A 15449-nucleotide genomic window follows, 5' to 3' on the forward strand; every position below is an offset into this window, starting at 1 on the left:
AGTGCTAGTTTAGGGTATTTCTCTAAAGTTTAATAGTCAAGTTGCTTCATTATCTTCTTCTCTCCTCAAACATATACATAAACGTTTTCTAGGATTTGAAAATTTTGGAATCTTTTTTCCAAAGAGAGGTCACATTTCTGACAATGACGAATTTACAATGATTTATTGTTTTTCACATTTATTTGGACGAAATTCCGAAGTAAATATCTTCTATCTACTAGCCGATCATCCTAATCACATTCCTAATACACGGATTATTCAGCTGATTAATTATAACATCATTTGTAATCGTGTATCCTTGCTTGATTTATATACTAAAAACACTTGCGAAGGCCTGTTTTTCAGATTTTTTTTGGGTTTCAGGCCCAAAACAATTAAAAGGAAAAAAAAACTATAGCCCTTTATTATATATTTTTTAAAACGACAACTCCAACTCCAAGCCTTAAAACTTTTTTTTTGGAACATCATTATTAATGGTCATCACATTGATAACTAAATTTTACGGTATTACCTTCCCACGTTATGCATGATTGATAAAAGAATCGATGATGCATTTCTTACGATAGTGTACCTTCTTCCCACGTTAAAAATATTAACAAATCAATGCATCAAGTTATCCCACTTGAATATAGAGTAGCCGATTGGGTCATTTAAGCATCTGAGCCCTTAATTTCTCTCTCCCATATCCGCGCCGGGAGAACGGACGAGACGCATGAGTGAGTGAGTATTCACGACGCTATGGCATCGTTGTACTCCCATGTTCCAAAACAATCAAGAAGACGCTATGGTATCAGCACACTCCATTTAATATGTATATATAAATATGTACCATATCTTCCTCCAAATTAACTTCGACGTGGAATAATGGCATCAGTTTACTCCACCCTAACCTACTGGCTGGTGCATCACCCCTACATCGCCAACTACACATGGGCCGAAGGTGAAAATTTTGGCTCCACCGTCCCCTTTGTCTTCGTCGTAATCTCCGTTTACCTCTCCGCCACATTCCTCCTCCGACACTACATCGATGCACTCCCCACACTCGGTCCCCGCATTCTCAAACCAATCACAGCCGTCCACAGCTTCATCCTTTTCTTCCTCTCCTTAATCATGGCCGTCGGTTGCACTCTCTCCCTGATCTCGTCTCAAGATCCGAAGTTGCGTTTGGTACACGCCGTCTGTCTCCCCCTCGACGTGAAACCTAGCGGACCACTTTTCTTTTGGGCTCAAGTCTTCTACCTCTCAAAGATCCTCGAGTTCGTGGACACACTTCTCATCATACTCAACAAAGCAATCCACCCTCCACGTCTACCACCACGCCACGGTTTTGATAATGTGCTACCTCTGGCTCCGAACCCGCCAATCTATGTTTCCGGTTGGTCTCGTGATGAACTCGACTGTCCACGTCATCATGTACGGTTACTACTTCCTATGCGCCGTCGGGTCGAGGCCCAAGTGGAAAATGTTGGTAACGAATTGTCAGATTGTTCAGTTTGTTATCGGCTTGGGGTTAGGTTCCGGTTGGATGCTCCCAAAGCATTATTTCGGGTCGGGTTGCTCCGGGGTTTGGGGACTTTATTTCAACGGTGTGTTTAATGCTTCACTCTTGGCTCTCTTCTACAACTTCCATTCCAAGAACTATGCGAGGACGACAACCTCGACTATGTATAAGGTCGAAACTTTTATATTCATAAACGGAGAGAGGTGGGCAAGAAAAGCCATTAGATTGTTTTCGAAAAAATATGATTGAATATTTTCTGTAGTTGTAAAATGTTGGGATGGTTTGAAAAATTGTTTTATTATGAATAATAAGATGACAAAAGATATTAAAATGTCACATAAATCAACATCATTGTTCGTCTGATATATTCTTCTCAGATTGCATACATCTGTTTATGATATATAATATATACAGCCAATGTTTCTTCAAGAGTTGAACATTGAGATTAGTCTACAAAATAAACCAATTTAGGTTGTTACCAGTTTAAACCACTGGTCCTATCGTTCTAAAGCCTCTTCTACATATCTGTAACGACAACTCCAATTAATTCCCTCGTCTGCATTTTAAGAGCCACCCCGCGCGCTGCTACAATGGGCCTATCCCGTAGACGTAGTAGTCTTTCATAAACTTGGATAGGACTACGGCTATAGCTCAGGCTACGGCGGCCGTGGCCTAACTACTCAACTTATGAAGCTGAAATAAACGTAAAAGATTATATAGAGTGAAAAAATGTGATAATTAAAGTTACCAATTATCCTTAACCTAATTAATCGGGGTAATAAATGAAATAATTTATAGGATATACTATAAAACATAGATAACTGTCATTTACAATATTACCCTATACGTACTAATACGATACGTATCCCAAAAACTGAAGATAATAAAAACATGATCCGATGGGACCCACTTTAATGTAAATTAGCCGATTTGGGGTAAGTCTGACTCTGACCCCTTCGTCTCTCTCTCTATACAAAACCATATCTTCAAACTTCGTCTCCCCCAAACCTCGCCGCTCAATCCACCGGAGGCAATGGCGTCGTCGCTAACCTCCACTCTAACTTACTGGCTCGTAAACCACCCTTACATCGCCAATTTCACTTGGATCGAAGGCGAAACACTTGGCTCCACCGTCTTCTTCGTCTCCCTCGTTGTCTCCGTCTACCTCTCCGCCACACTCCTCCTCCGATCCGTCATCGATTCGCTCCCATCACTCAGTCCACGCGTCCTCAAACCAATCACAGCCGTCCACAGCCTCATCCTCTGTCTCCTCTCCTTAATCATGGCCGTCGGATGCACTCTCTCCGTAACAACAACAACATCGTCTAGATCCGAAGTCGCGTTTCCTCCACGCGATTTGTTTCCCCGTCGACGTGAAACCTAGCGGACCTCTTTTCTTCTGGGCTCAAGTCTTCTACCTCTCCAAGATCCTCGAGTTCGGAGACACGATCCTCATCGTGCTCGGCAAATCAATCCAACGGCTCTCGTTCCTCCACGTATATCACCACGCCACGGTTGTGGTCATGTGTTATCTCTGGCTCCGGACTCGCCAGTCTATGTTTCCGGTTGCGCTCGTGACGAACTCGACGGTACACGTCATCATGTACGGTTACTACTTCCTCTGCGCCGTTGGATCGAGGCCTAAGTGGAAGAGGTTGGTCACGGATTGTCAGATTGTTCAGTTTGTTTTCAGTTTCGGGTTATCCGGTTGGATGCTCCGAGAACATTTTTTCGGGTCGGGTTGCTCCGGGATTTGGGGATGGTGTTTCAACGCTGCGTTTAATGCTTCTCTTTTGGCTCTCTTTTCCAACTTCCATTCTAAGAACTATGTCAAGAAGACGAATGAGGTGCCCAAAAAAAGCGATTAGATTAGTTTCGTTTTGAATTGTTTTGATCTCTTGATTTCAGGTTCTTCATTTGTATTTTCTAATCCAGATTTTTTTCAAGGCAGTTGAAGGTCTTTACATAAACGATAAGAATTCTTCTCAAATACATTACAAACTAATTCTCCATGATACAACAAGAAAACGAGAAAGAAAAAAAAAATTAAAATAAAGTTACTCCGGCCAACAAATCTGAGAAGACGCATCAGCTGTCTAATTTGCTGGATCTGTTCAATAACCAAAAATTTGGGGATGAGTTGTGATATCTCTGCAGTGAGGTTTTATATCAGTCTTAACGTTCTGGCTTTTTAGGGTTCATCAACCACTGGTCGTACTAAAGCCGCTTCTACCTTCGATTCAACAACCCCATTCCCTTGTCTCTCAGACATGGTTGTAGGAACCACGGTTTCAACCGCATTCATGTCGGGGTTCACGACAGACTCAATTGGTGGTTTAATATCAAACCCAGACACTCGTGGCCGTCTATCTTGTCTTTCATAAACCGGACTAGGACTACGGCTATAGCTTCTGCTCCGCTTATGAGCACCACGGTCACGGCTATGTCTAGGGCTGCGACTCCTTGAACGTGACCAACTCCTGCTACGACTACGACTACGACTATAGCTCCGGCTCCGGCTATAGCTCAGGCTACGTCGCCTTGGCCGAACCAGATCAGGACTTCTGCTACGACTTCTACCTCTTCTGTTGTCAAACCTTCCAACACCACGACCAAAGCCTCTACCACCACCACGACCAAAGCCTCGGCCATCCATGTTATTATTGCCAAACCGACCAAATCCGCCTCTACCACCAACATTCATACGACCGGCATCAGGACCAGTGAAACCCCGACCACGATTCCCGCCACGTCCAAATGAGTCATCTCTGCTTCCAAATCCGCCACCACGGCCATCAAACCCACCTTCGCGGCCACGGCCATCAAAACCACCTTCACGGCCACCAAACCCACCTTCACGGCCACGGCCATCAAACCCACCCTCACGGCCACCAAACCCTCCACCACGGCCACCAAACCCTCCAGCAGAATCCCAACGGCTACCACCACCACCAGAGTCAAACCGGTTAGCCATACCTCTTCGATCCTGGCTATAACCAGGACCACCACCACCACCACCACGCATTGCAATGTCCCTTACTTGAGGCGGTACTTGCTGGTTTGCTCCTTCGAGGACTTTGATCAAATCAGGCGCGTATTTCCAATCTTGCTCTGTGAAGAAAGTGAATGCCACTCCAGTTGCACCGGCTCGACCGGTTCTCCCAATACGGTGAACATAGTCTTCAACTCCGGTTGGAAAATCGTAGTTGATCACAACTCTGTAGTAGTATAACACGAACAAAGATAAGGAATCTTCATAACAAACAACAACCAAAGAAATATATACCAAGAATTGTTACAACAAACCTTATGTCTTTTATATCGAGTCCCCGGGCAGCAACATCAGTAGCTATTAATACACAAGATTTACCGGTTCGGAACTGGCCAAGTACCCAATCTCTCTCACCTTGAGACTTGTCTCCATGGATCACAACAGCGCCAAAATGACGTCCGACACTACGTGCAAGATGGTCACAAAGCCTCTTCGTCGAGCAAAATATTATAACTTTTGAACCTCTTTCTTGCGACCTAAGGATTTGCTCCAAACGTCTCTCTTTCTCCATTTGAGGGACTACTTCAACATACTGCATCATAAGGATGGGTTTACTTCAGTAACATCATCACCAAGTCATGTGGAACAATGCTTAAGAGTGATAGAAAATGGTTTAGAAGATCATTACCTGTGTTATCGATTTGTTAGCAGCCAACTCATCTACCCTGCCTATGTTAACTTGGACAGGGTTCACAAGAAGATCACTTGCAATTTTTCTAACTTCTTTTGGCCAAGTTGCTGTGTACATAAGAGTCTGTCTCCGAGGAGGTATTTCATTCACAATCTTACGGATTTGGGGTTCAAAACCCATGTCAAGCATTCGGTCTGCTTCGTCAAGCACAAGAAGGGAAACCTGCTGGAAATCAATCTTCTTCATCTCCAGTATATCATTTAGACGCCCAGGAGTTGCCACCACAATATCAGCTCCTCGTTCCAACTCTTTCAATTGAGGACCCTTTGGAGCTCCACCATACAAACACTAATGACAAGAATACAGATTCGTAAACAAAAACATTTAGTATAGGCTCTATCAGCCCTGGTGAAAAATGTCAAAGAGACTCAAATAAAACTCACAGTGCATGATATCCTGGAAGACCGGCCGAACTTAAGGGCTTCATCTTGTATTTGTGTGGCTAGCTCCCGAGTAGGAGCTAGGATCAAAACTGTGGGGCCATTTCGGGAGTCGTTACGACAGTGCCGTAGAAGAATGAAGGCAGGGATCAAGTATCCCAAAGTTTTACCAGAACCAGTTTTTGCAATTGCAACTATATCCCTGCTCTGCAGAGCAATTGGCCATGTTTGAGCCTGGATCGGTGTTGGTGATGGAAATCCAGCAGAAAGCAACTGGAAAGTAAAATATACAAACATTAGCCCACCAGAAATATGAAGAACTACAAGCTAGTCGCTACACCACTTATAAAGTTCATAATAAAACTGACCTCTCTAAGTATTTCAGAAGGGAGACCACTAGCTTCAAATGTAATGTATGGTGCTGGAATGTTCTCGCCCTTCACAATAAAGGAAAAAAAGTCTGAGAGGCCGTACACATATCAGAATAGATGAGAAAAGTGCAAGGTTTAACACTATTCTCAAATGCTATTACTTATTCCAGTTGAAGTTCGTCCAATCCCACATTCACAGTAGAGTTTTATGGACAAACATTCACTGAAACAACAATTGCAAATTATTACAGCACATTACAGCTTGAAAAATTAACTGACAAGTTGAGCAACGCAACCAAGAAATATGAACTTACAGTTATTGTAACTTCATGTTGTTTCCGGTAGCTTTCAACGGGTGAGAGATGAGGAACATCAGGAGATGTGACAAAATGAGGCCTCACCAAGGATTTCTGTGGAAAAGCTGGACCAGCGTGTCCATATGTTCCATGCCCTGTTTGCCTCATGGCAGAATCAGCATTTGCAGGTGGACCACCACCTATCCTTATATCCTGCGTAGCATTTTACAAATGCTTCTTTCCGTAAGAAATAACTGTGAGGCAGAAAATATTTAACAAGACAGATAGAAGAAGTGATTATCTGTAGCTAACCTTAGGCATTGCAGCAGGATGATGTGGTTGGGCACCCCTAACCGGCCCTTCCATTCTTGCGTTAACATACGCGTCATTCCCAGGTCTAGATTGTACATTATTCTCATACGTTTTATTTGATTGGAAAGGGGAAGTATGAGACTTCTGGTGCAACATTGTTGGGTCCATTTGATTTTGAAACCTAGGTCCAAGCTGGTGGTGAATCAGGTTAGCCTCTGGTTGTTGAAACTGTGTGACTGCAACAGGATGTTGCATGTTTGCTTGCGGTCCATTGTATTTCTGAGCCATAGACAAGTTTGCATTTGTTCTTTGGGATGCTGTATTGGCTTCAAAGGGGGCATTTTGAGATGGTGAACCTTCAGAATTTGGCAAATGGGGTTGAGAAAACCCAGTTTTCTTACCCCCATGGAACTCATCCCCATCCCTCTTTGGGGCCAATGAGTTGTACTCTTGCTGGCTAGAAAACTGCTGACACTGGGGACCACCCTGATGTGAATTTTGAAGCCCTTGCGGTTGCATGTGAGGCCGATAACCCATGTACTGTTGTTGTGGATGTGCATACTGATGGCTTAGCTGCTGAGGCATTTGTGAATGCTGATTCTGCATGACTTGCTGCTGCTGCGTCGTTGGCTGATAAGTCTGTTGTTGGGGAAACTGTTGACCTGATTGTTGAGTCATTTGCTGGCCTGGATGCTGCTGCTGGTGCATCAATTGGGGTCTTACATGTTGGGATGGAAATTGCTGTGGCTGTTGTTGTAAACCATGCTGTTGAGACACGTGACCAACATGTTTTGCTTGTTCGTGCTGAGCTTGGTGACCTTGTCCTGAAGAGGGTATAGGAATCTGAGCGAGCTTGGGCGTTGTGGCAGCGTGCGGAGGAGCACCAGCCTGCAAAGGTGGAGGAGGCGCAGAAGGTCTTTCATACTGAGTGACATTGGTTTCAGGATTCCAGTAATACAGAATTCCAGTGCTTCCATCAATAAGTCCCTTCCATGGTTTAGGAAGAGTTGGATCCTCTGGAGCATATCTTGGACCAGCAGAAGCTGGAGTAGCTTCTGTTGTGGCCATAGGCAACGGCTCTGCAAGCATACAAAAACTCTCATGTTACCATACAAAAGCTTTCACGCTATCATTCAAAGGCTTTATGTCACAAGTATCATCAACGATATAGTCCAGCTAAGCTCAACGCGCACAGACCAGACCATTCAACATAATCTACTTCCACGAGACCATAAAAGAATCATGTCCAATTATAATTACAATCTCAATCGCAAACTATAGAAACTATACCTAAATCAAGCAAATAAAGAAACTGAGAAACGGATTCAAAGGTGAAGAAACCCGAAGACAGTTTGCACAAGTAATACCTGAGCATCAAAACATAAAGGGATGCAACGATTTAGGGTTTGAGGTAGAGACAAAGAAAGAGGCTTACATCGACAACGAAACAGCACCGCAGTCGCTTACGCGAGCCAGAGTTGAATAAAGAAACACAGGTGCGAATCAGAGATGGACCTCGATGGGAACTAGAGAGCACAGGGGATGGGTTCGGCGTATGGTAGAAGAAGAAGAGAGGCTGGGGTTCACGAAAGAGAAGGAATTCTGACAAAAAGAGAAGCCACACGACGTCGTAATGGAGAAGGCCAAAGACTGTACGATCTTTGACACAAAACGTAGTCGTTTCTTTATTATCCTGATTTGTTCGTTCTTGAATCTTGAGAAATTATTAGATTGGGAAAATTGGTTCTCAAGTACTAAACCGATCAAGAAAAAACATTTGAACCAGTGAAGAAAATCAAATAACCGGTCCAATTACAGGACTTTCTTCAATAACTGTTTTATCGAAGTAAACCAATAATGTTTTGCCGACATTGGGATACAAGGAAAGGGATTTTGCACCGAGAAAAGTACAAGGTTTAAATCGAATCAAATCAAATCAGAGGAGATTAAACTCACTTGGAAAAATCTCCATAATCTGAGTCTAGGAATCAAGAAAGCATAATGAGAGATATAAATGTCTGTACATTAAAAGAAACTAGAAAAGCATAAATAATTGAGTAATGTAGATCCCTCATCTACCATATTTAATATGTCAAAGACTCAAAGCTTTCTTCACTTGTTTGCCTGACATGAAGCTTCTCTTAGGGCAAAGGCTCTTGTGAATCTCCAAGACGAGACAAGTGCAAGTAAGCATCAGTCCCTGCACATTCCAACCGATACACATATATATTATCAAAACTGAATCTTTCTTATGAAGCTCATTGAGACATTTCAGGTCAAAACTTTTACTGATATGATCTAAAAATATGAAAATCAAATAAGTAATGGACTCACCATATCCTTCCATGGATATGATCTGCAAATCTCCACCAAAATATCGAGCATACAAGCGACTAATGGGGAGACCATAACCATAACCAGCCATAGTCACTGGAACATCAGCTGGTCCTAATTCCAATTCCTCCACTAGCGGGTTTCTTGCGGTACTGTAAAGATATGTGAATATTTTGGGAAGACCGCTCCTGGGTATACCTCCACCTTCATCTGAGACCTATTAGATTAACCCACAACAATAGTTGGTTTTAAACCAGTGCAACAAAAACATGGAAACGCTTAACAGAAAGGAGAGAAAGCACAGGATAACAACCTTTATTGTTACATCTTCGATTCCATCAGCAACTATAATACGAATAGGTGGTGCAACTCTATCGGAGTCAACAAATCTCTCTTGAACAGCACGTAGAGAGTTCTTGACTAGCTCATACATCATAAGATGCAAGTGCGTTGGAACATACCTATAAAAAGGATGAATTGTTTGCAAAGTGAGAACAAAAAGCTTATATGGAATCAATCTTAAGAACAAAGAGAAGGGTCAACTTGAACTCACGGAAAGGTGAAACTCGGATCCCCATATATGTTTATTTCAGGTGCAGAACCATACTCTCGGAAACAAATTGAGCGAGCATCTTCACTAGCATTCCTCGCTACCTCCATAGGAGACATCTTAGTGTGTATGTAACCCACAGTATGAAGTGGTGGATTTGGATTATGCAACTCAACATGCTGCCCTGAGAATTCCATTAAAAAATCTCAACAAGTATCAGCACATCAACAACAACAGAAAACAAAAAAACCTTTCCAAAAACAAAAAAACCCCAAATCTTACCAATAAGCATACGGATCCCAATACGAGACAAGTAGAAACGATCAAGAAACTGATGAATCTCATCAAGAGTTCCGGAATTCATGCCTTTCTTAAGCTGATTAACACCCAAAGCCATCATGGGAACCACATTGTTGTGCCTTACTTTAACAGCCTTAATCATCTGAGTGAATTCTTTCTCATCATTTGAATCCTTAATCTCAGGAAATGCTCTCATATCCCTGAATGATTCCAAATACCAATCCCGTACCTAGGAGAAAACAGCAAAATGTAACAAAGAACACATCATTCACAAAAATACCTGTTGAAGAGTTTCAGGTGTCAAACAAAATTAGCCAATTCTGGTTTCAATTCTCTACGCATTCAAAAAATTCACTGTAGCATTCCCTTGATTTTAAAATAATCAAACCACAGAATCTAATCTCTACTTTTTTCATTAAATCTACAATATCCAATTTCAATTCAAAACAATCTAATAAGAAGCAACCACCACAAATTCAATTCAAGTCAGAAATCATTAAAATTCAAAAAATCAGAAACCCAGAATTCGCGAACCTTCAAAACGGCAGGTTTATCAGAGAGACCATAAGGAAGCGTCTGGAGTTCGAGCGCTCTCCTGGCGACACGAATCGGAAGCTCCTTATGGAGAAACTGAGCGGAGATGAGAAGATTCCTCTCAGTAGGTTTGGAACCAAACTCCATCATATACCTGAGACTCACACCCGTTTGCTTCATGCAACCCCATTTGTGTAAATCCTCGATCAAATTCTTGGGAAACATTTCGCTGGCTTTCTTAACTGCCATAAGCGTTGGAACCCTATCGTCGCTCTCCAACGGCAACGTTGTTATCTATCATCGACTTGACGGAAACTGCGAAGAAGATGGTTGGACATCCAGAGAAAACAGAGAAGAGAGGATTGGCTTCTTTTTTTGGCTTTGGGAATCAGCAAAAGGCTGAAATTATAATCGTTTTAATTATGTGCTTAATACTAATCTGGTTTATGTGTTTTTTTTGGTTTTGGCCGCTAATTTTCATGGGATTACGATTTTTACTATTTGAAGTGATTGTGTGTGGTAGTGCGTACTGGCTCTTTTTGGAATAAATCTCTATTTTTTTTTTTTTTAGTATTTACTTATTTTTGGTACAAAGTTCTTTTTTTAAGTCATAAATAATAATTATTGATTGAGAAAAGGATGTGAATCAAACAAATATAAATATCAAAGACTTTTTTTTAGTAAAAAGGATCTCTACCCTATCCACAAGTCCACATGGGACATGGATGATGGCTAAAGGCTGAGATCCAAAACAACATGCCGTTCGATAGATTTATAATAATGTGTCGTCGTCCTTTATCATAAAAAACTACACGGTTTTTTTTGTCTCTTTTTGAAAAGAAGTAATTAGATGTCCAAAAGGCTCCCGACCCGTTCTTTTGATATAAGGCCCTAAAGGCCCAATATTCCAATCCTCCTTTCACTAATTTTTTTTTTTCTTTTTCTAATGATAAAAGGGTTTTTCTCAAATTTAAATGCAAGTACACAGAGTCGAGCAAAGCTTTTTGGGTTTAGCAGTTTGGGGGAAAGGTTTTAGAGAGTAGGGAGTTTAAGGGTACACTTAATCTATATTATAGAGGACCATTTTTTATAATTAAGATTTAAGACTAAGTTTATATACTTCCAACTTATAATAAGCCATACAACAAGTTTTTTATAGTTTTAGGCCATGAATGGCTGCCTGTTTTTTATTGGTTTTTAGATTTTGGTTTTTAGTTTTTAGATTTTGGATTTTGAGTTTTTGATTTTTGGTGTAGATTTTAGCATTTGTAAAATCTGGTAACTTGATTAGTTTTTGGTTTTTATGTATAATAATTATTTTTAAAATAGTAAAATAAATATTATAAAATAAAAAATACAATAATGTAGAAAAAAGTATGAAACGTAGATCTTTTATAGTAAAAAAGTATATAAGAAAAATTAGTTTAATAATAACAAATATGCAAGTCTTTAGGAAATATCCTTAGAATAGGTTTTAATTTGTTCATTGCACAAAAAAAGAAGGTTTCGTTTGTTTTGGAATTTAATAAGTAACTAAAATAAATAAATATATATTAGGAAAAAGAAAAAGAAAAATCACGCTAAAATCCTCTAAAAACTGGTTTTCCTAAATTTTAGGAAATCTATTTTTTCATAATCCTGAATGGCTCCAAAAATAGATTTTTCAGAATCTAAAGCCAAAAACCACTCTAAAATCAGGTGCCATTCAAAGCATTAGTGTTTAGACTTGATTTTTTTGGTTTTTTGATTTAATGTAAATCAGAATTTGTAAATTATATGTTGTAATAAAGTATTACTTCTGTAACATTAATACAGGAAAATATAATCAGTTCTTAATTATCCCATGTAATTCACAGTTTTGTAGCTAGGGCAACAAAGTCTTGGGCCAAACTCATAAGCATGCCTAAGATGTAGACTGCAGAGGAATCGCAATTTGAAGTTTCAAACAAATGTTTTGTTTCTTTTGGAACAACACAACAAAAGAGTTTGTGTTTGACTTCATTATCTTACCGACTTCATCCCCGAATCTCAATTGTTTGAAACGACGGTGTTTGATATATCATTGACCTTGATCTATTTTATTCATATTTTGTTACTTCTGCTTCTGCATGCTTGTTTATCTTTGACTTGTTCACTCCATTTTCTATCGTTTTTTTTTCTCCTCGGTACGAGGTTTTGTTGGACGAAACTCAAATTAATATATCATCTGAAGTCCACATTAACGAAGAATGTCTACAAAAAAATTCGGTATTTATAGTTTTATATTTTTACCGATTAATGAACTCATCTGTATAAGACTTATTTGCATAGGACAAGTTACTCATTTATGTAAATTTGCTTTCGACTTTGACTACGAAATGTTACCATCTCATTTCAAATATCTTTAATGATCCGTATTTTAAAAATAAAAGTGGGTTCTGACTGAAGTTTTTTATATTTCTACGCTAAAACTCTTGTTTGACAAATAAACTTGTTGGCTCTATATATAACTACTTGATTGAAATCGTACATTTTATGTTAAACAATGAAATGAAATATTTGACTTCACAGCAAACAATAGTAAATTAATAACCATGTAAAGAAGATCTAGAAACTTGTAGAAAACTTCTATTCAACCATACCTTATTAAGTTATTATAATCATCGTGAAAGAGGATTAAAAGGGATTTAGCTAGACTAACCACTAACTTGTGACAATTAAATAATGTAAAGTACGTTTAATTATGGGCTTTGGATTAACGCTTCCGTTGTTGACTTGTCAACAAAGAAAGAGAAGAGACTACAAAACGCACGAGTGGGTTTGTCATTTTAACTCGTATAGCTCTTTGACTAATTGACCGGGGACACGTCAAATTGATTAATATTCAATACTGTATATATCAAATCGAGTTACACAGGTCAAAATCTATCAAACTATTTTTAAGATCCGATATTGATATTAGACATAAAAATAATATTCCTAGTAGGTTCAATCCGAGATGAATACTGTCGAGCCTCGGTTCTCTCCCACATATTAGCTAGCTCTCTTATATATGTAATGTAGTAACTAGTAAGAGTATGGAAAGTTTATATATATGGGTGCTTAACAAGGAAATTATTTGGTATTTACTACTTCTTTTTAATTTTTTTACTAAATGAATTTTCTGATACTAAAATTCAAAGTAGTTATACAATATTTATATACCGCGTAACTGGTCAAGCACGAATGGAAAATGCTAATTGTTATTTACTACTTGCTGGTTTATTAAATAGTAAAACCTCTAGAGAGAACAAATCACATATGGCATTGATCATCATCATTGTTTAAAAAGCCATCTTGCACATATAGGTTTCTCTTTTTAAAATGTGGATAGCTATCTTAAATAAGATATATATAGCTTTTTTGGATGTGGGAAAAATTTATGTGACAAAAAAAAAAAAAGCAAAAGTATTAAAGCATTCTAAATGAAAACAAAATTGGGTTTAACGACAGAAATGTTTGTCTTTAAACAAACAACATGTTTCTTTAGCGAAGCATAGAGAGAAAAGTAGTACTAATAATCAACAAGCACTTGTGTTCTCCACTTCGGAGGAAACCAAATTGCTTATAATACTAATTTTGAAGCTACTTAAAATCCTAAATATTACTTTATGTTCCCTATTAGCTTTGTTTTCTTTCATAAAATATATAACTTCGGATAATTGCTTTCACACCTACATTAACATATTCCATCTTCTCGTTAAATTTTACTAAACGTGCGTCAATATATATAAATTCACATAATTAATTATATGAAAGTAAACTTAAATTAATTAGGATTAGAAGCTTCTAACCGATTGACTATGTAGATTACTACGAATACAAAATTTTCACCCTCATATATTCATTAACAGTCAACGTTCCTATAATTATTGTGAAGCTCTTTTGTAAATTTAGACTGATGATACAAACAATTTTTTTGTTTTCTATTTTCACGTATAACACGACACCACTATTAATTCATTTAAGCGTATTATATAAACGTTTTGATCGAATTATTGGTTTAGTTTGATTTCCTTTCGCGGTATATAAACCTTTAATCCTTAAAACTCTCTTTTTCTTTTCTTTTTTTGTCAACCCCAAAACTATTAAAAGATTGAAAACTGGTACTCTACGTGCTTCTTACAGCTATACATTGAAGTGGAACTAAATGTCGAGCTCCCGAACTAGAAAATCTATCGAAATGTGAAACCGTAGATGGTGGTGTATTTTAAATAGCAATAATGAAATGTTAAAAAATGAGAAGTACGTAGTTGTTCAAAATAAGTAATATAATTGTCAATATGGGTCGTTTAGTTAGTCCACTTCAAATCAATTGATAATGGAATTTTACTTCCCCTACATCCTACCATATTTTTCAACACAAAATTGTTTATTCCAAAAATATATATATAGTTTCATTCATTAAACTTCTAATTTTGCGGCCCTTAATCCAATTGAGTCATACCCCGATGATCAGAAGCGTGACTAGCGGGAAATTTTTATCTCCTTTTCTTTCTTTTCAAATTATCATCCACAGGAAACTAATCAAACTGGTTTCTAGGAGTTGTGTTCCTTCAACCTCATAGTATCTGAAGTTCGAATCTTTGTTACACGAGCAGTTCACGTGATGTACACTCATGAATATACAGAAACAATTCAAGTAAAAAATAGAGTTATATATATCTCAGAAATAGAGCTTGAATCAGTTAAAAGATCAATTAAGGCAACAAGTATCAAATATCTTGCAATGGGAAAAAGTCAGGTATGAACAACTATGAGTCTATAACCACCTGCGTCAGTAGCAAACCTATGTAATTTAACTATCGTACGTATCTTACAGTAAATAATACATATCGAAATATTTTATGGTGCTCTATTGTACACATTCTTTTGATATGGTGCATATAAAGAATGTCAAATTGATTCAACCATCTACTATGTAGCTATATAGTACACTTTTTGAGTCATCTTGGAAAAATGTACGAAGAAACATGTCGACCAAAAAAAAGTATACAGTATTTATCCGAGTGAGAAAGGCAATTTTAGTATTTATCCGAGTGAGAAAAAAATAAAAAGTATTAATGGAAAAATATGGACAAATATATAATATGAACATACAAACATGCGT

General features: G+C 38.5%; 2 protein-coding genes and 2 pseudogenes across 4 annotated transcripts; 2 read left to right on the forward strand and 2 right to left on the reverse strand.

Annotated features, from left to right (window-relative positions):
• On the forward strand, positions 865-1817 carry LOC104744814 (annotated as a pseudogene).
• Positions 2351-3471, forward strand: LOC104744816 (annotated as a pseudogene).
• LOC104744815 (DEAD-box ATP-dependent RNA helicase 40-like) lies at positions 3468-8188 on the reverse strand. 3 transcript variants are annotated; one of them, XM_010465917.2, is made up of 8 exons: positions 8039-8188; positions 6604-7682; positions 6310-6504; positions 5993-6061; positions 5628-5897; positions 5182-5532; positions 4808-5085; positions 3693-4719 (listed from the first exon to the last, which is right to left on the reverse strand). In XM_010465917.2, exons 2-8 carry the CDS (start codon positions 7669-7671, stop codon positions 3693-3695), a joined length of 3258 nt encoding a protein of 1085 aa, XP_010464219.1. In that variant the 5' UTR covers positions 7672-7682; positions 8039-8188. The 3 variants fall into 3 exon arrangements, with proteins under 3 accessions (XP_019092738.1, XP_010464219.1, XP_010464220.1); XM_010465918.2 differs by having other exon boundaries at positions 7971-8171; XM_019237193.1 differs by lacking the exon at positions 8039-8188 and having other exon boundaries at positions 3468-4719; positions 6604-7671.
• LOC104744817 (pyruvate dehydrogenase (acetyl-transferring) kinase, mitochondrial) lies at positions 8481-10570 on the reverse strand. The gene is made up of 6 exons (XM_010465920.2): positions 10322-10570; positions 9770-10016; positions 9491-9671; positions 9251-9398; positions 8938-9154; positions 8481-8803 (listed from the first exon to the last, which is right to left on the reverse strand). The coding sequence occupies exons 1-6, from the start codon at positions 10568-10570 to the stop codon at positions 8745-8747; spliced, it is 1101 nt and encodes a 366-aa protein (XP_010464222.1). The 3' UTR covers positions 8481-8744.

The sequence above is a fragment of the Camelina sativa genome, chromosome 15, assembly GCF_000633955.1.
Source record: "Camelina sativa cultivar DH55 chromosome 15, Cs, whole genome shotgun sequence".
Taxonomy (NCBI): domain Eukaryota; kingdom Viridiplantae; phylum Streptophyta; class Magnoliopsida; order Brassicales; family Brassicaceae; genus Camelina; species Camelina sativa.